Source organism: Marmota marmota, unplaced genomic scaffold (genome assembly GCF_001458135.2).
Source record: "Marmota marmota marmota unplaced genomic scaffold, marMar, whole genome shotgun sequence".
Classification (NCBI taxonomy): Eukaryota; Metazoa; Chordata; class Mammalia; order Rodentia; family Sciuridae; genus Marmota; species Marmota marmota.
The window spans coordinates 5,438,979-5,459,918 of NW_025999880.1; the positions used below are offsets into that span (position 1 = coordinate 5,438,979).

The 20,940-nt window shown below is 54.1% G+C and overlaps 1 protein-coding gene across 1 annotated transcript in view; it reads right to left on the reverse strand.

The window, feature by feature from the left end:
- The window catches only part of Msi2 (musashi RNA binding protein 2), a 371,527-nt gene that overhangs the window by 27,252 nt on the left and 323,335 nt on the right, over positions 1-20,940 (reverse strand). Inside the window, exons 10-11 of the mRNA XM_048788477.1 lie at positions 4,342-4,365; positions 2,934-2,996 (exon numbers count right to left, since the gene is read on the reverse strand). Coding sequence (XP_048644434.1) covers positions 2,934-2,996; positions 4,342-4,365 — 87 coding nt within the window. The remainder of the gene's footprint in view (positions 1-2,933; positions 2,997-4,341; positions 4,366-20,940) is intronic.

Here is a 20,940-nt window from a genome sequence, read left to right on the forward strand (position 1 = left end):
GTCGGCAGGGACCTCCCTGGTGGGGTCGCCCGAGCCCTGCTCACCTCACGTTCGGGAGGAATTAGGCAAAGGTGGGCAGGTCGGCCCAGAGGAGTGGGCTGAGGTAGGTGCAGAGCTCAGGGCCCCCCGACCTCCTACCCTGACACCACAGCCCTGACAGAGACAAGTTGCCACCCGGAGCCAAAACAAAGCTGCCTCCCACCCCACAGCCCTTCCCGCCTCAGGAAGGGCCCCGAGTAAGTCAGAGTGGAAGGGGGACACAAACCAAAACGGTGGAGCTAGAGAAAAATGAAAAACAGAACAAAACAAAAAGGGCCTTCCGCAGGATGCCCAATCAATCCCTCAACCAAGCCTGAGAGCCCCTGGGGAGCAGAGGCCACACTTGCTACTGTTTGAAGTCACCTGCTAGGTTAGCATGGTACCAAGCTCCAGGCAGGGAGGCAGTCAGTGGACTCTCTCTGAACAGGCACTGAGTTTGTGATGACCTCTCATCATCAGGCCGCTTGCTCAGGAGGCGGAAGGAGCATCCGGGTCCCCTGGGGAGGAGTTGGGATGTGTGGGGCAGGGCCACAGGAGCTGGTGCAGGTGGAACTGGGTCATCAGCATGCAGTGAGCCCTTCGGGGCCTGGACTGATGCCACATACCCCAGAGAGTCTGTGTGGCCCCTCTCGATTCATAGCAGAGAGCTTTTGCCACTCACAGGTACGTAACTTGCTAATATGCGAGGCCAGGCCACTTTCCAGAGGCAAGAAGGTGACAGCTCCCCTATAGTCAAAATGTGTTAAAAGAAAGAGAAGGGCAGAGGCCTTTCTTCCCCAGCTTGGTTACCCTGCTCCAGGTCCACAGGTGCGGCTGGAGGCTGGGGTAGGTACCCTGTCTACATACAAGCAGGCCAGCCCAGGTTCTGACCCCAGCAGGCAGTCTAGCCACTGCCCAGGGTACGCCCCAAGTCCATAACCCCCAGGCAGTGCTGGGGGCTTCCCCATAGCTTCCTGGGCAAGCCTGCACCCTGGGGGTGGGCATCTCGAGTTGAGGATTTACCCCTTGCACTAACTCAGGCTGGGGTGGGGCAGGTGGTCTGGGAGCACACTCCTGAATACAATTCACTAGCAGTGCAGCGATGAGCATGGCTGACCTTGAACGGCCTGTGGGAGATTGCGCTCCCAATGGAAATGGCTACAAATAAAACACCATTGATCCTGGAAAAAAAAATGTGTGGTTGGAAATGACCTTGGAGGGTTAGGAGTTAGAGGATGGGTGGGACTCCCGCCTGGCTCTGGGGTCTGTGAGAGGGTGGGGGTGACAGAAGGGGGTACAGACTGTGGGGGAGACCGCTCTCAGACTCACAAAGAACCCCATGCTGCCCTTTAAACTTGCCATGAAGTCAAGGAGAACAGGGTGGGGTGGGGAGAGAGGCAGGGTTAATTTTGGGTTAAAGTTTAGTTTCATAATCCAAGTTACAAAAAAAGAAAGAAACTGAACGAGGAAACAACAACCAACAACACTCAAAAACCTCAAGATGGTTCTTGTTATCTTTCCCCCATCCCAGGCACAGGGAGGACCGAGGCTTTTTTTTTTTTTTTTAATGATATCAAAAAGCACTCAAGTTTAAAAACCAAACGGAACAGGGAGACACGATGCAGCTGTGTACCCCGCCCCCGGGGCCCGGGGTTGGGGTGGGGTGGGGGGGACTAAGGGACACTGGCCAGAGGCAGGTGGGGCCTTTGGAGACCTGCTAGGTCAGATGGGAGTGGAGGGTGCCCGGCTCTCTGGACCTGCCTGCCCACTTGCTGCTTGCCAGCTCTCTTACAAATGCGAGAATTCCTGGGCCCCCTCCAACGAAAGCCCAACGGATGATTCGGGGGAGTGGATCCTTTGTAGCTCCGAGGCAGTGCCAGTTTGCATGGAACGGATTTTTACTGATGTTTTTCTAATGGCCTCACTGTGCCAGTTTCTCATCACCCAGGGTTTGGGTTCTTGGCATTTGCCCTCCAGGCTTTTAACGCTCCATTTCGTGGTCCCCTTGCAGCACCTGTGCCCTGCCCACCCCACCCTCCTCAGAGCCCAGTTACATCCAACTACAGCGCTTCCCCGTGCTCTGGTGCTCTGCCTAGGGAGAGAGGACCGGGAGCCAGCTGCAGACCACGGCTACTCAGTTTAGGGAGGAGCAGGGTGGTGGAGGGAGGCCGGGGACAATGGCTACAAGGGATCCCAGCACAGGGCAGAAGCCCTGGCACCTTAGGAAGGCAGAGGGCACTGGGCAGGGGGACCTCTGGTCTGATCTCATAGAGCCACTGGGAAAGTGTTCCCACATCACTTGCAGGACTCTGGATCTCTTAAAAGGGTTGAATTTAGAGACTGAAGGGTTGAGGCAGAGAAGGCCTCCATTCCCTTGGTGGCTGGGAGCCCAGGGAGCTTGCTGAGAAGAGTCTGGGGGCAGCAGGGCTCCAGCAAACAGCAGCTCCATTCCTTCACCAAGTTCAAGGGTTGGCCCTGCATCGGCCTTCGGGGGACCTGGGGGTTTAGCCAGAGCAGTAAGCCCACTTACTGAGTGCAGCAGGGGCCCAGAGGCCAACCCTGTACCTCTCTGGCTGGGTCAGAGGCCCAAGGAAGCCACAGAGGGTAAAGCCCACAGGTGCCCAGAAGCCAGTCTTTAGGTGAAGGAGGTCCACAGTCAAAAGGAAGCTCAGTTTTCCTTTGCCAAAGGGAGCATAACAGTCTACCTGTGGTGCAGTCTCGTGACTGTGACTGACCCCTGGTGGGAGCTGCCCTGGGTGGCCAGGCTCACCCATGCCTCCCTGTCCCCACCCCCTCCCCGGGCCGTGGTGAGGGGCATGTTGGACAGACGCAGCCACACAGATCCGACAGGGCCTTTACCTTCCCCCTGCACACTGGGCATGCCTGGGAGCCGCCTGTCCCGTACACCTTCCTACCTGATCCTCGTGCCGCTGCCACTGCCGCCGCCGCCACTGGTCCGTAAGCTGCTGCCGGGAAGCCTGGAGAGAGGGAGGGGTCAGAGTCAGGAGGCGGCCTGGCAGGGCCCTGGGCAGACCCTCTCACAGGGCTGCCCGACTCCGGCTCGCACCAGGGAAGGGGTTTGTGGGCAGCTCTGGGGGAAAGGGGGATGGGCACAGGTCAGTGGCTCTCAGGCTTCTGGAAGGCACAGCAGTTTTGGGTGTGTTTGATCCTCACTCGCTTCTCAACAAAGAAACTGGTCCTGGAGGGACACAACACCTCAGGAGGAGGAGGAACTTTCTCTTGAGAACCTGGCTGAGCTGCCTACTGGTCCTGCACAGATACTTGGTGACCCCCTAGGGCCTGTCCAGAGCTGGCTAGGCATGGCTGGCCAGCCCGCTGCCTCTTGCAGGGATCCTAGCCATGTGGTCAGCAGAAGCCACAGGCAGGAGGCACTTGGGACAGCCTTTTGACAGAACAGAGACTGTGGCCAGGAGACGGATTAACACCAGCTGTTCTCCAGAGGTTCAGCCACCTTAACTCTAGACTTGTCAAAACTTTATGTCAGCCGTGTCAGCCCCAGACCCGAAGGGTCCCAGGAGACTGTGAACACATGGAACCAGATGTGGGGGCGCACGGGCTCTAGGTGGGATGAGCCCCGTGGCTTTGTTTGATCCCTCTCCATGTTTCACTCTTCCCAGGCAATTATGGGGACTTCGATGTGGCCCTTCTGTCTTGAGCCCCAGGGTCAGATGAAGCTGGCTCTGGAGGATCTCCTTAGGGGGTCTCTGGAGTCCTTATTGGTCAAGGCTCATGTTATCTAAAAACACACTGGGCCACAGGAATAAGTGAGGAGGCCAAGGCGCAGGCCTACAGAATGTCCAGGTGAAGGAAGCAGCAGGCCAGGTCCCCTCCCCTTCGCTCCTCTCTGTCACTAGCTTGTGCACGCACAGCCTCGCACTGGGATAGACAGAGCCACTTTCACACATAAAGACAAACTTCCTCTGCCCTTAAGCAGACACTTGGAGGCCTGACCCCAAGACCCATTTCCAATGGCTGTGGTTTTTTAATGAGGTGCCAGAAGCCAGCCACAAACTCGACAGACAGCCCCCAACAGAGCCACTCGACTTTAGCCACTGCCTTTCCAACAGGGGATTTCTACAGGATAAGAGGGAGGAGGACATGCACCATTAAGGGCAGGGAGCAGAAGAGGAAAGAGGAGAAAGAGAGACACCCTCCAAACAGAGTGAACTAGGAGCCCACTAGACTCTAGGACTACTGTCCTAGCTACATGGTACTACTGAGGGGAAAGAAGTTCAAAAGGGAGAGAGCTACTCTAAAAAGGTCAGGCTAAGCTACTTAAAACGTCAATGAAAAGAGACATACTTGCATTTAAATATGGTAATAGGGCTGTTGAAGGGGGAAAAAGAAAGATCCAGGTGAAATAAATGTTCACAGTTGTCCCAGGCTGGGAACAGCTCTCCCAGCTCCCATAAAGACTGTGTGACCCGCCTGGGGGCTGCTCCCTTCCCCAGAGGCAGCAGGAAACCCATGGGGGGAGCCCAGGATGGGACCCTCCTCCCCACACCTAGCCCTCTCCCCACTTCTTCCAGGCAGGATCTGGATTTCTGAGGATGTGGATGCTGATGGAAAATAAGTTAGAAGTCAAATTTTTCTCCTGGTCCCGGGCACCTGCTCGGGGCTCAGGGCACACTGCGGGAGGGAGGTCAAGTTATTCTTCTGCTGTTTCTTACCAGGACCTTGACACAGAACGTCTCCTTAGAAGTAAGAAAAGGTGGTGGTGGCCGGGGAAGGGGGGTGTGGTCAATAAGAAGACTTATTAACAAAGGGCCTATTTTCCGGAGTTGGGCATATTTTGGACAAAAAGTTTAAGGGGAAAAATTAAAAGCCATATTCAATAAAGGAGATCCATCCTCCATAGTCTCAGACAAAGGCTTCTCTTAGAGCCTGGGCACCAGACACGGCTGAGAGCTGGAATCTCCTGGGCGAGAAGAGGTGGCAGCAGGTGAAGAGCCACCCTGTCTGCCTCTCGGCAGCACAGCCCGCAGCTCCACGGGTACCACGCCGCCCCAGCCCCCTCCTTCTGAGATGCCAGGACCACTGGCCCTGGACCACTACCCCCTGGGAACGGGAACCTCCTAGGGAGAAGACAGTGCCAGCCCAGCATCCTGCACCAAGCCACTCCTCTCCTGCCCTGTTAGGCCATCCAGCCTCACCGGTCACCCTTCGCCCCAGATGTGCTGTCTGACCTGGCAGGTGGATTTATGGGAGACGGGTGAGCACAGATACGGGAATGGTGCGCTAGGTGTGTGTTTGGTGAGGTGTATGTGTGTTTATATGTTGGGTGCGTGTTCTATATAGCTGAGTATATGAGTATTGTGTGTGGGGTGTATGTGGATGTGGGGGTGGGTGTGTGTTGGGGCCCTAGAGGTCAAGATGCAGCATGGTGACTTCACCCTGAAGTGTGATGACAGGCACAGCTGGTCTCCAGGACAAGCCCTTTCTAGGAAGTCCTGGTGGAAATGACGCTCCTGGGTTGGCAGGGCAGCTCCTCACCGGGCAGCCAGGAGAGGGCCCCCCTGGGAGGGGGCGGTCGGGGGAAGACTGCACATGTGCGGAGTGGCAGGGATGGGTTTAGGTAGGTGGCCTGGGAGGGATCAGGGCTTCTAGAGAGGGCAGAGGCACAAGCAAAGCTGTGACAAAGGTCTGTGGCCCATGAGGGTCCACATTCATTGTAGTACCCCATGGCCTAGAGTAGGGAGGACCATCACACTCTGTTGCTGAGACTAGAGTGGGGGTGTGTCCCCCATACAACTTCTCTGGCCAAATCCATAATGGGGGCAACTGGGCTGCTCCTCATGGGGCAGGTTAGCACAATAAATAACTAAGCACAGATTAGGAACCAAATAGGTTCAAATTCTGCCTCAGCCATCTACTGTGTGACTCTGGGCAGGTTGCTTAGTCTCTCTGTACTCAGATATGACGATTAGCGCAAGATTAACATATGCAAAATGCTCAGAGGAAAGCCCAGCAGCAAATCAGCTTAAACAAGCATTAAGCTGAGGCTTATCAAATCTCTGTTCGGCCACCAGCTCCATCTTCAAGACAGGACTCTTCCCATGGCAGATGCCATGCTCAGATGGCCGTAAGCACACAGGGGGGGCCTGAGTTCCTGACTGGTAGCAGTGGCCTGGAATCCTTCACAATGTCCCAATGTCATAATGTCATTATGGTAGGACTAAATTTCCACAGCTCCACATAAGAGCATGTCTCCTGCTGAGCTCTCCCGATGACAACTGGGCCAGGCAGACCGGCAGGTGTAGACCCAGCAGAGAGGAGGAAAATGTTTTGCTGATCAAATCTCAGAAGGTCTGGAGCCACAGGCTGGCTACCTGCAACTCAGGAATGCAGATGGTTTTCCCTTGTTTGTACCATGCCTGGGTACAAAAGAATGAGGTGCTCACGGTGGTGGAATTTCAGGCATGGACAGGCTGACTGGTTAATGGAGTCAGACCCAAAGACCTGTCTTGCTAGCCTGAAGCTCCTCTACCCTGTGAGTGGGATGACAGAAGGTGTCAAAGTCTGGCTGACCCCTGCTTTGCTGTGTGACTTGGACACAGTGCTTCACTTCTCTGGGCCCTGAGCAACTCCTCTCTGCTGCGAGGCGACTAGGCAAGATGGCCTTTACAGTCCCTTCACCTCAGGCCTTCCCCAGGTCTGTGTAAGAGGATGACAAGCCTATGTCCTGCAGGGCTGGGGGTTATCTGACAAGTGACATCATGAGAGATGTGGCCATCTCACTCAAAGCAAATGACACCCTTTGATGGACTTTATGGAGCTGTGATGTTTTACTGCTGATCAGAAGTCGATAGGCATTTGGGGGTTTCAGGTTCTTTTTTTTTTTTTTTGAGAATTACATGATATAATACTTCTGCTGGGTTTTTTTATTGCTTCTGTGCACTTGCCGGTTTTTGCCTTACCTAAGCACAGTTATTTTTATATGCATATCTTATTTCGCTTGCTGGGTGACAGACTCTTCTGGGGCAGGGACTCAGTTCCACGTCCCACTGAGGATCCAGCTCAGAGTCTGCCCTCAGAAGACTCTCCCTGACACCAGCTGGTCAGGCCGCACGGATGCAGGGAATGAGTCAGGGCTGGGAGTCACTGCCGCTTGGGTCAAGTGAGGCAGAAGGCAGTACCACCTGCAGGTCTGGCAGCCTCTGCTGCCCCAGCGTGGCCGGCTCAAATCTCCAGGAGTGGCCTGAGGGTGGTCAAGCCAGTGGAAGGTGCTAGGGCTATGGAAATGGGGTGCCCTGTCCTCGGATTCTCCCCCGTAAGCTGAGAACACAGGGAACCACCTGGGAGCAGCAGAAATGCTGATTGGGGGGGGGGGGTTCAGGTTACATGGTGCATCTGTGCAATCTGTCACTACCTCCAGATGAGAGAGGAAGGGGCCTCCCGAGGGTACCATGGAGGATCTAATTCCTGCGACCAGTTTCCTCTGAGAGTCAGGGCAGAGGTCCCCATTCAGGGTCCCAGTCCTGCCTGGAAGATCTTCAACAACCCAGAAGCCCTGACCCCGCCTAAAGGACAGAATCAGGGGGGACCCAGGTCTTTCAAGGCCTTTCTGATGCCAGTGTAGGCAGAGAACCCCTGGCTGTGAGCACGCTCTGGGGGACTTGACTTCACACGAACAATGTCATCTTGCGGGGGATTATTAGGTCATGAGGCTTTCTCTTTGTCTCCTCTATGCTTTTTGGTATGACAAGACACTGGTCTGGGGGCAGGGGCACTGCCTGGGGTCTGGTTCTGACTCAGTCAATACTTATTTCCCCTGACTTGAGATGAGTCCATAGACCCCTCGGTGCCCCTCTCAGAAAGAGGGGGTGAGAGAATTTTGTGGCTCCTTATGGCTCCTAGAGATGTGATTTTGAGAGCAATCTTTTAAAAAGTCCATTACAAACAATTTTTCTTATGCTGTGCTTGCTGAAAACACTCTCCGCCCCCTTCCTCCGGCACGCCCAGCATCTCCCACCAGCAATTTCTATAGATGGTTCAGACATTCTTGGCTAAATCTAATGTTGCTTCACTGAATACAAACACTAAAAAATAAGCAACCAAAAGAAGAAACTGTCACCCAGAATGTGGGAAACATGTCCTACAAGAGTTTGGAAACACTACCATCTGTCAATCTGGCTGGCCCAGGATGCTCCCTCCTCCTGGGCAGGCCTGCTCAGGGTGCAGGGCTAGTTCTTTTATGGGAAACGTACAGCTCTGACTTCTGAGCAGAGAAAGGGGGATGGTGGCTCTCATTGGGTGAGGCTGGAAGAAAGTGGGGTGACACATTTTTGGAGTAGGAGGATCTGGGGATTCCCATCGGAACAGAGGGTCTAAAGAAGAGGCAAAATGGCAATATGTAAATCAATGGATGTGTAACTGATGTGATTCTGCAATCTGTATATGGGGTAAAAATGGGAGCTCACAACCCACTTGAATCAAAGTGTGAAATATGATATATCAAGAACTATGTAATGTTTTGAACAGCCAACAATAAAAAATTAAAAAAAAAATAATGATATGGGATGGACAATGGATACAATAAAGCAGCCACTAAAAACATTAAAAAAAAAAAAAAGAGGCAAAATTGATCACTAAAGGGACACATTTACCTGATCAATGTAATGTTTTGCTTTGATGCAAATGGATGTACATCCATTTGAAAAATAACAAAACAAGACTTGAGTTCTTCACATTCGAAATAGGAATCTGACTCAGACACACCTTTCTAGGAGTGAGCCCAGCTTCTACAGAGGGTACCAACAGCATCACCCTGTGAAGACCCCTGGGCAGGGAGAGGGTGTGGGTTGCTGCTTGGGTCAAGGGGAACATGGTGAAGAGAACATGGTCTAGGGATGCCTCATCCTCAGCCCTTGGTTACAGCCAAGAAAGAGAGTCATTTAGAACCTGGCAACTGGTTCTAAATGACAACTGGCAACTGGAGAGGGTTTTGGGGGTTGGCAAATGGAAAGGCACGGGTGAGGATGGCGGCTTGGGACTGGCTGGTTCCGGATCCTCCCTGTTATCTATAGGAAGAGAGAGGCCTTGCGGTCCACAGACCTAAGGTGTTGGTACTTAACACAGAGGGAAAGCTGGGCACAGTGACACACACCTCAAATCCCAGTGACTCAGGAGGCTGACACAGGTGGGTTGCAAGTTTGAGGCCAGCCTCAGCAATTTATTGAGGCCCTAAGCAACTTAGTGAGACCCTGTCTCAAAATAAAAAGTAAAAATAAAAAGGGCTGGGGATGTGGCTCAGGGGTTAAGTGCCCTGGGGTTAGGGTTAGGGGCTCCAACTGTGGGACGGGGTGGGGGCGGGGTCCCAGAACCAGGCTGCACACAAACTGGCTCCTGGCTAATAAGCTGGGCCTTGGGTGAAAGGGGCTGTGGCTTGTGTGCCAGGAAGGTGGGAGACCTGTGCCTTGGAGTCCTTGGCTATCCCAAGGGTTGCTTGAAAATGGAGTTTTCTGGCAGCCACCAGAAAACTCAGCACTCAGAAACAGGAGGCTACTCGGCCCTCAGGTGGCTTTTCCAACTAACTCCCTTCTCTAAGATGGAGGGGGCGGGAGGAGAGGGAACAGGGGCATTCCCACAGCTGATCCAGCTCCAAGTTCTCCCCATTCCATTCCACTCAGTTGAAAGCATCACCGAGCTGGGCCTTGTGACACATGACCAAGACACAGAGCCTTCAAATTCTCTCCGGCTATGACCTACAGAGTTGAGGGCAGAGAAGTGGTCCTTGGCTCTGAGAGAGGACCTAGCATCACCCAGTCTCATTCATCCTTCACCTGATCACCAGGGCCTTGGGGATGAGTGAGGCCTGAGGCCCAGTCTCAGGACCAGCCTTGGTCCTGGGAGTGCCGGCTCATTGCAAGGGCTCCTGGCCCTACTCTGCTCAGCGTGGTTCTCCCTCCAGCAGGATGTCAAGGGTGAGGGTGGCCACATGGAGCTCACTCCCAAACCGGCCCTCCCTGCCCTCTGCCTGTCACCTTTGGCTCTAGGCTGGCCCAGGAGCACCTACAATGCAAATCTCTGCCTTATCTTTGAGACCAAAACCTTCAAAGTGAAGGGATTTCAGACTGCAGTTTCTAAGCAGGTGTCAGCAGACTATTTGGAGACATTTTTTTTACCCCTACCCCACATTCCCCTACCTGACCTTTCATAAAAACATCAATTTCTGATTTAGAGATATTCTCCCAACTACTACCAATGGGTGTCAAGGACAAATCACAGCTGTGACCGCTCCCCCTCTAGAGCACACTACTCAAGTGGTGGGTACACGGTTTCCCAATTTCAAATGCCAAATCGCCAAAGGCAAAATCTTGCTCGCCCCGAGGGTTTCTCACCAAGTCACTTCCACCCTCAAATCCCACGTGCCTGCTGCTTCCTCCTCTGCTGCATTCCACACAGACTCACCCCCAGCTGCACGCTCACTCCAGCCCAGGCTCCCACCTCTGCCTCCAGAACAGCAAACGCTCAAGTCCTGAGCACCCAGCACGTCCGGCAGAAAAACCCCAGGTGTCCATCTTGGCCCCATCCTGGGAGAGTGAGTCAAGAACCCTGGCAAGCTCAAGGTCCCTCTCCTGGGAGATGGAGACCCTCCACCAGTGTCCCCGAGCCTCATGTTTCAGGAGCTGACAGATCACCCATGTGCTGAGCACTGGTTCTTCTGCAGGGGACCTCAGAGTCGGGGGTCAGTGCCAGTGGTGGGGAGGGCCCAGGGAGAGGGGGCAGGGCAGCAGCTATTTGCAACTAGTACAGAAAAACTTAAAAATTTTCAGAGCCAGCAGTCTTATGACCACCCACCTACCAGCTCTTGTTGAAAGGGTGAATGGAAGATGGGCCTCCTCTGGGCCTTGATCTCCTCACCTTGAAATAAAGGACTTGGCCTTAAACGTGAGACAGCAACCAGGACACTCAGAATAGTACCAGCGCCACCACGGAGTGAGTCCTATGGTGAGAAGTTTCCTGCACCGCCTCACTCCCAGAGCTCGCCAACCCTCCAACAGATACAGGGCTCCCGCCCAGGCCAGTTAAGGAAACAGTAGCCAACGGTGCTAAAATCCCATCTCCCACACTTCCTCCCGTGAGACCCGAGACCAGGTACTTATTGCCCCTCTCTGCCGCCTTTTCCCTCCTTCCTAAAGCCTCCAGGATTCAGGGAGATGAGGGCGTTAGGCTCTCGGCACAAGTAAAATTATTTTTGTTCCTATTATTATTGTTATTATTGCCCAAGGTAATAGCAGTGGAGCTGGGAATCCCAGAGAAATCCCTTCTGTGCTTCCTATTCTAAAATCCTATTAATTTGCATGACATCTGGGCTTTGTGAGTGATAAGGGCAGTCTTATCTCAAGTGCAAACTAACCTTGGTGGGATCACGTAAGGATAGGAGGCAAGGGTCTTAAGGGCTCAGGGAGGGCCTGGCTAGGGTGGCCAGAGCCCATTGCTAGCCCCGGCCAGCCTGTCAGCTGGATTGACGGTCTCCACCGCCCTCTAGCCCCGACATGCTGTCTTCCCAAATATCCTCCAGTGAGGCTGGGGTTAGAGGAGTCTTTCTGGGCCCTTCCATCAAGTAGAATCCTGTTTGCTCCTTTGCACCTAATAAGTGACCTATGAGCCTATAAAGGCAGAGACTCATCTTCATTCATCACTGTGCTGTGGTGAGTGCTTAGTAACCCTGTGCTGAACAAATAAGGGAAGGGTGGGTGGAGGGAGGCAGGCTTTGGACAGATGTGAGGGGCTGGGGAGAAGGTGCTTTCTCCTGTTCCTAGTCTTACTTGAACTGTAGCCTGTCCGAGCTGGTCCCTGAGGTCAGAAGCCTGGAGAGGCCTGAGCAGGTATCACCAAGAGAGCTGCAGGGCTGATTCAGACCTTCCCTGCAAAACCAGGGTGCCCCTGGGCCAGCCAAACACCTTCTCTCTCCACAGGAGAAGCACAGGCTACATTTATCTCTCCCTCCAGGATTGAGCAGGTCTGGGCAAGGCTTCCCACCTCAAAGAAGGCAGCTCTGGCCAGCTGGCACCCAGAGCCAGGGCCTGTCATCAGTATTGATAAAGTCCAGTTAGGGAGCACTCTCCTATGACAAGGGCGAGGTCAGCGTCCCTGCCTTGCCAAGTGTCTCCATGAGGCTCGGGTCTTATTTGGCTTCCCAATGCCAGTCTGTTGTCTTGCTGTCTTGGTCAAGGTACAAGGACAGTATCTGCCCAGGTGAGGGCCATAAGATCAAGAGAAGTAGGAATGTGAGGGAGGGAGGACATGCAGTACCTTCATGACTTTGCATCTGCAGGTCTAGGGAGACCTGGAATAGCCTTCCCTCACCTTCTGCCTGCCGAACTTATACTTTGGAGGCCCCTCAGGATCGAGATTAGCATCTTTATAAAAGAGACCCCCAGAGAGCTCACTAGTGGCTTCCACCAGAGAAAATGGCCAGCTGTGGACCAGGAAGTGGCCCTCACTGGACACTGACTCTGTTGGTGCCCTGACTGTTTTGCAGACTTCCCAGACTCCAAAACTGCAAGGGACATATTTCTGTTGTTTATAAGCCACTGGTCTATGGAACTCTGCCATAGCAGCCTGGATGGACTAAGACTTTGCGGCCCACTGAAAGCGGTCCTGGCAAAGCCGGGGCATCCTCTCGGCACTCACTGCTTGTGCACTGCTGCCATCGTGCTGGTCAAACTAAGGGGACACCAGGCCACTCATGGAATGCTCCTCAGGCTCTGACTCCTTGCTCCCTCGCTTAGTGTCCCTGAACCCTCCTGGAAGGCCCTGCTTGAGACAAGTGCTGCTGATTGTCTGCACTGTGACTCTTGCTCTGACTGTAGGGACAGAGAGCAGAGGGGGTGACTCAGGCAGCTAGGGTCTCAGGGGCAGGGGACCCAAGCTGACCTGGACTCGGTGGAAAAGTGTCTGAGCAGGACTCTTCATCCTGGGCAGCAGGGAGCCTTTGCCTCCTGCTCAGCCTTAACGATTCTGAAGGCAGAAGCTGTCCCCTGCCTCAAGCCAGGCACTGCTATCTGCCCAGAATTTCATACTCTGAGTAATTGATGGGTTTCGTTGTTTTGTTTTTAAGCTGCAGGCTTTCACTTGCTTTTGCTGATGGAAATGAAAACTGAAGGCTTGAAGAAAGGTGATTAAGTTCCTGCTGGCAGATTTAATGGGGACTTTGAGGCTGGTCGTGCAGACACCTAAGAAGGTATGGGGAGCTGCAGACAGTGGGGGAGACGGGATCTGGCCAGTCCTGGGTCTCAGCCTGAGGGGCGGAAGCCCCACCCACGGCCTCCTCCGTCTCTCTACTCCTGGTGCAAGGCAAGGATCAACAGCCCTGTTAGACAGATGGGGAGACTGAGGCCCAGAGGTGACGTTACTCTCCAGCAAGCTAACAGCGAGGGCAAGAAGTCTGTTTCCCAGCTTCCCCCTGGAGAACGCTGAGCTCTAGGCTTTGCCACAGGGAGCTGAGCGCTCACTTAGTCACATCCCCTCACTTATTGCAGAAGAGCTTCAAGAGGCACAGAAAGCTGATCGCAAGTGAAACCTGCAATTCCTGTCGATTCCGATGGCTCCAATTCATTTCTGCAAACAGTTATTAAGTGCCTATTAGGCACTGTGCTCCACTTTCATCTGGGAATAGAGTCAACTCCTGATTTTCCACGCCGAGGGAGGAACGCAGCGATGGGGCACATCCACAGAGCCCCCACCTCCTCAGCAAGCCTCCAGCCAGGCCCGGCTGGATTTGGGGTGTGCTGCTGAACTTTACTTCTCCATCTTCTTCTAGAGCAGCAGAGGGGCCTCCTTGACTGAGCTCGCCTTTAATATTCAAATGAGAGGATAAGTCCCCAGCACACACAGGGCCAGGTGGTGCAGGAGGGAGCTGGGAGGGGACACTGGCTTGGGATTTAAAACAGGGTGGAAGGGGTGCACAGATTAGAGGGCTGGGATGCGACAGATGTGTGGGGTGAGGGAGGCCCTCCGACAGGGGAGCACTTCTGTTTACAGTGCCGTAGCATCTAGGGGGTACTCGTAGGCCTGAGTCCCCGTTACAACCGAACACCTGCAAAGCCAGCCTGAAATTTCAAGGTTGCTCCCCAGGTGGTGAGAACCCGGCCAGCCACTGCTCACTGAGCAGAGAGGGAGTGGGGCAGAGCCTGAGGGTCCACCACACTTGGGGTCCAACAGAATTCCCACCAAGGGCACTTCTGGGGTGGTGGCTGAGGAAAGGGCTCCTTACAAATGGAAGTGGGAGGAGAGTCATGGAGCATGGCCGTAGAGGCAGGAGGGCCAAGAGAGAACACAGGAGGCCAGGAGAGGTCTCACCTCTCCTGAGCAGGGGCAGATCACAGGGGTCTCTGCCACTCTAGGAGGCTGGAGGAAGAGGAGGAAGGAAGGGCTCTGGAGTCACTCCCCACAGTGGCCCAGATGACCACATCCTGGTAGAATCCCAGGTTTCTGGCGTGGCAGGCATTAGCACTTCTGCACATGTTGCCAAATGTCATCACCTGGGCAGCAGACAGGGCTCAGAAGAGCTGATCCAGCATACGGCCTGCTGCCGCGGCCAAGGCTCCCGAGCCATCCTGACCACTGACGCTCTTGTGTGGCTTCCCACATTCAAGCAGGGCCCCTTGGGACACCCTGGGCCACGAAGCCTTGGTCTTTGCTCAAAGACCAGATCACTCAACCCAAGTGTACCAGGCAGCAGCCTGTCCTGAATATGGGCTAGAGGGGCCCCGCCCCTGCAGAGGGACGGGATGTCCTGGAGCGATGGCACCTCCCCTCAGACCACGGTTCTCCATGGAAACACTGGGTGGCTGTCTTTTTCTTGGAGTTACTGAAAGTCGGCCAACACAAGGAACGGCCACTAGATGGGAATAAGGAGGACAAAATAGATGCAGCCGGGCCCCAAGTCCTGAGGCAGTGGCTAACTGGTGTTCCTTATCCCCGCCCTCCTCTGCTGAGCCAGGACTCGCCTGCACCAGTTGGTAGCCAGTGCTCTGGGAAGCCAGACCCCATCAGCCCACAGCTACACCTGACACCAGGCCTGCCTTCCGTCACTGAAGTGGCAGGGGCATGTGCTGGCATTTCCAGAACCAGAGCCCAGGCCAAGCAGGCTGGAGAAAGGTCTCCCTACCTGGGACTGCATGGCCCCTGCTGCGGGCACAGTGTCTTAGGAGGAGGCCCTGGGCCAGGAGATGCTGGCCGGGCTCTCCTGGCTGCCCCGAGTCCTCTGTTGCTGAGGCCACACAGCCAGCTGTTGAGACTTCTTTGCAGTCGGGGCTACATTAACCCTGCTGTCCCCAGCAGAGGTGGGAAATCCCAAAGGGCCACTAGCCAGCCTAAGGCAGGGACAGGAATGGGGCCAAGAGAGGGTGAAGTGGAGTGGAGAGGAGGCAGGGATGCGGACAGAGGGACATTCTGTCCCTAACCCTAACCCTAACCCAAACCTAGGTTAGGTCCCCCCTAGAAGCTTCTTCACTGCCCCTGCCTCTCCACATCCTCCGGCTCAGTTTGGAGGTCTGACAAGATCCCCCCTCTCCAGGTGCTCCTCGTGCTTCGCCTCAGGGACCCACTGACTTCCTGAGCCCAACAGGAGACCCAACTCGCGCCTACTTTACACCCTGCCTCCTCCAAGACTCTCCGGTAGCTCCCAGTACCCAGCATGCTCACAATCCCTCAACCTGCAGTGTGTCCTCTCTTGGGACACATTGTAGCAGAGACTGTCCCCTAGGTCCTGTTCCACTCTTCTTCCCCAGTATCAGAGTTTTCTGTTTTTAGTGAGGTACACTGTTACCTGGAATGGAGACATTTTGGACACTTTCTTGCAGCTAAACTGGCCACACGACTAAGCTCTGAGCAGAAGGATCTAAGTAGAATGTCAGGCATGAGCTTTAAGATGTATTATTAAAGGAAAGAGGGACACTCCTAAGGGAAGAGTATGTGATTGGCTGGAGCTTGAACAGCCTCCTTAGACCAGGAGGTGGAGTCTTACGCTGAAGAGGGTAGAATGACAAGAAACAAAAAGAACGAGGACCCTAATACTGTGCAGCCACATCCTGACTCCTTTTACACAGGAAAGAGAAACAAATTCTTATTTTGTTTAAGCTATAATTATTACTTATTACTTTTGTCTTTTCCTTGCTTCCTCCCTAAAGCTATCTGATTTGATGTCCAAGCATATCATTTCTCTGCCTGGGATATACCTCTTTCCCTTCTTTACCAGCCAATTCAAGCCAAATTTTCAAGACCCACTTCTTACATCACCATCTCTAGGGGGCCACTGGATAAGGAGACAGCCTTTGTCTCCTGAATATCACGAAGAACTTTTCTTTCTCTAGCGGAGCACCTGCCCCATGATGCCTGGTCCTCTCTCCCTTAGTTGCACAGTGAGCATTTTGAAGGAGTGGGCCAGATACCAGGTTCCTAATCTAGTGCTTGATAGTGAAAGGGGAGGGCGGGGTGAGGAATGCCAGGGGATAGGGTGTGCAGAAGTCCCAGCCACTCTCTGGCTTTACCTGGGGATCCTGGACCACGCCCTTCACTGCTGAGCAGGCCCAGGGAGCATCATCAGGGAGAAAAGGACATTCTCTTCTCCTCTCTCTCATACATACACACAATCCCTTAATTTTAACAACCTAACTAACCAGGCAATTTCTTTATCTCAGGCCTTAAAAAGTTATGCAACTTGCTCAAAGTCATCTGGCTCCTAAATGGCCAAGTGCAACCTGGAAACGAGCCTTCGACCTTCATGTCCAGCAACATTCCACACTGTCACCACAGGTGTCTCCTCCAGCCTGCACCGCTCCAGGCACTTGGGAAAGCAAGCGACCTGCACCCCCACATGCAGGCCCCCGTGCACAAGCACGTGCATGAGTGCACACACACACCTGGTGCACAGATGTGAGGGGCTCCAGATGTTCCAGTGGCGTTTTCATTTGGGGGTGAAGTGATGGCAGAGGAAGGGGCATGGGGCGGGACCATGCAGCTGGTGCATTCAGAAGCTCAGCCACTCTGCTCAAGGGCGGATCGCCCTGAGCAGGAGAGCTCTGGGCTCTTGCGGACCAGGGCGCAGGGAGGGCTGGGAGCAGGCGGCAGCCAGGGGGAGTGGACATGCACCGGGCTGGGCTGTCGGTGGTACTGGTTATTGAGTGCATTCACCTCCCCCAGAGCGAGAACAGGACACTGTCAGGCTAAGAGACGGCAGCACACAGCATGTCCATGGTAAACAATTTATTTTTCTACCTCAGTTGCTTACAGGGGAAAAAAAATAAAACGTCATTAGGGAGCAGCACAGATGAACTATTTACAGAGATGGAAGAAAATTCACAATGGCTGTGAGGCCACTGTGAGGCCAGCACATGAGGACAAGTTCACCAAAGCAAATCAATTCATAGCAAACCAAAATAAGGAGCGGGGTAGGGGGAGATCCACACAGATAAAAAAAAAAAAATACTCATGAAAAAGCCCGGGGGAAAAAATAAAAGGAAAATAACCAATTTTTACATCAAGCATCTTTAATGACATGAGCCAAATGCACATGCTGGCTCTCAAGGACACGGACAGGCACAGGTATGGATTCGCTCACATCAGATGCACCAAATGGAAGCGCACGGGTCACTTCTCACAAACTAGGAGCACAAAGGGGTGACTCTTGAGGGTCCAGCCGAGCTGTATGCCCTCAGCCCAAGAGAGAGGGTGTGTATCAGAGGGGGGATGTGGGGGGGCTCAGGATCACGGGAAAAGATCCTTCTGGGGGTGACCATCAGGGGTACCAGCCCTGAGATGCGGCCTGATTAGGGTGGGCCCTCAGTGCCCCGGCTTGTCCTAGCCCAGTGGTGCCACCAGGGGAGGCAGGGAGGTGCCACTAGGAGACTGAAGAGAAGCAACCCAGTGTGCACTGGCACCCACATGCCCGACACAGAGCCAGGGCAACCCTACTGTCTCTTCTCAAAGACGGATGCTTCTTACGGTGACAGCCACTGAGAGACTGGCCACCAAACAAGGAAGACACTCAGACAAGCTGTTACAGTTGCTCTTCCGGATTACATTTCTTGCACGTTTTCAGAGAGGGGTCTGTGTGTGCGCTCACTGCCACGCCCACCAGAGAACACAGACGCTCCGAGTCACACAGCCACAGCCCTCTGGGCCTCCCCATGAAATGTCCCAACAAGCCTGTTTTGTCATTATTTTAAACACTTGACACCTTCTTCCTGGATCCCCCGAGGAGTCTCTATGAAGTTTGTGAGAAGTTCCCTTGGCCCCATTACATTCTGGGGAGCTGGGGGTGGGGTTGGTCACAATGCATACAGGGGCAAACGGGAGGGGATTGGAGAAGTTAAAAAAAAAAAACTGTGAAGGAACAAGGTCTTTTCTAAGAATTAAATTACAGGAAAAAGAATATTCATTCAAACAACAGGCAGCAGGGACATAGAGTCTCAGTCAGTGGGCACTAGCAGCAGCAGGGGTGGCCCAGGCCCGGACTGTGTCCTCTCTCTAGAAATGGTGGCAAACCCCAATTTGCTATGCCTCTCTTAAGAGCTAGTTGATAAAAATAATGTCTTGTGAAATCGGCAAATAGTCTGCAAAGTGAAATAAGAACAGAAATTAACAGATTAAACTGAAATGAGAAGCCCGGATGGGCAAAATGAGAGGAGGCCCAGGGGACCACTGATCACACTCCTCACAATTCAGACTGCACACCGATCCTGAGGCTTCCGGGATGGACACCTTGCATGGGAAGAAGAGACACTGCCGAGTGACCGGTTGACACCCAGCCTTTCCACAAGAGAACGACTCCCCACTCAAATAAAGGCATCTAGCACTGGCCCCCTTGGAACACCCTATCTGTTCTCAGAGTCCTGAAGCTGGGCACAGGTGTGGCCTGGGACAATGTGTTGCAAGGAGTGACATGTGGACCCCCAACCAGAGGAGACGGACATTTGGAGCCGGTGAATACAGGTAAAAAGGAAGGTGCTTTGTAAAAGGATTAACTGCATCTTCCTAAATGCTCACTGGTGTGAGTGACAGCAGAGGGCGGAGGCCACAGCAGCCCGGGGACCTGGGTGGGTTTGCTTTCCTTTCTCTTCACTAGCTGCCTCCCGTGGCCCTGCCAGGATGAAGGGGCTTGAGGGCGTGGTGTCCACACACAGCATTAAGGCAGGGCTGGAGGTGGGAATTGGGCACACAGTGAGGATACTGAGAAGACCACAGAGAAAATGGTTTGGTGGTGACGCATCAGCTGAGCAATGTCACAAAGTCACAGGATTCCTGGGGCACGGGGACAGGTCAACAGAATCCACCAGATAGGGTTAGGCTGGGCTGCTCCAGCTCTGGTCCCTGCTTTGCACCGTGCCACGGAGGCCAGAGGTGAGAAAGGGAGGTCAGAACATTCCAGAGTTTTCTTAACCCAGCTGCTAAGGAAGGGGTCAGAGGGAGCAAGTACCCACCAAGCTCTTGACCGCAGCAGCACAGGGGCTGCCCCTAGGCTGGGGGGCTAGTGTGGATCTGCTTGGGGAGGCATCTGGGACTTTTAGCAGAGCCAGTGCTCTACAAGGGGCAGCTCCTGTAGGGTGGGAGCTGGGAGTGGGAAACCGGCCTGGCTCTCCACCAAGAGTGGGGGTGGCTCAGTTCAACCACGGGGGGGGGCCCCTGGGCCACCACTTCCCTGGTCAAGGCCACTCACACCCTCACCCTCCCTGGAAGCAGGTAGCTCACGCTTGTGGCCACTGGGGGCCCTTTTCTGGTTATTAGGCTAAGAGAAGGGTGTGAATGGGAAGGATGGAGACATGGAAAGCTGAGCAGTTGAGAGGGAACGGCTCCCCACAGCAGGTCAGGATGGTGTGGTGGTGATGCAGCAGCTGAGCAATGTCACAAAGTCATGTCCACCTGCATGTCCACCTCCAGTCCCATTCAGACCCAGCCAGTGCTCTAAGCTCAGGAGCTGGAACAGCGTGAGCACTGGGAGCATCACCCACTCGACCCCCAGCTCCAAGGCCTTCTTTGCTTTTGGTGAAGGGCTGGGCGCTCAGGGAGGCCCACTGCATCCGCCCACCTTCAGTCTGGCCACTCTTGTGTGCCTGTCTGTCTGGGGCAGAACCAGGGATGGAGGTCATGGAGACAGTTTCTTGCCAGGTTTTCTGAAGCTGCCTCATGGAGTCCCCAAGAGTAGCCTCTCAGATGAGCCAGGGGCCTTAGCATGGGGTCCACTTTGTTGTTTCCCAAATGATTCCACACTAAGTTCTCCTGATTCTGCCCTCTTGGGACCAGGAGCACACTAAGGGGCAAGGGCTACCCGACTGTGAAGAGAGGCAGGCTGTGTCAAGAGCACAGATCAGGATGGCACCCCCAGGGAGCCGAGCTGGGGGAGGCTGGGCAGGTTTGTGTGGACAGCATGCCAGCATCGGAACCACCTCTTCTGTTAAGATCTGGAACAGTACTGTCCTGCAGAACTTTCTGTGATGATGGGAATGTTTTCCAATCCATACCATGGGTAGCCACTGGCCACATGTGGCTACTGGGTAACTGGAATATGGCCAGTGTGGTTGAGGAACTGAATTTGGCTTAGTTTAAATCTCAATTTCAGTGGCTGATGTTTCCATTGTGGGCAAACAGATGTGAGAGAGATGGTGGAGTGTGGGCGCACTGCCTGGCTTCAAGTCCTGGCCCTGCCTCTGGCTCGCAGGGACCCTGCTGGACAGGGTTTGCTATCTCCCTGTGCCTCAACGTCCCCACCTGCAGGGGAAAATCTAACAACAGTGCTGCCTGAGCCTGGCTCCTCTCCTGGCGGTGCCTCTGGGCCGTGCCCCTCTTTACTGAAGGCCCTGAGCCCCTAGTCATGCAGAAGGTCTCTGCCACAGGGAGGCTACAGGGAAGGCCTCCTCCGGGAGGCCAAGGATTCTTGCTAAGGGTCCCTCCCAG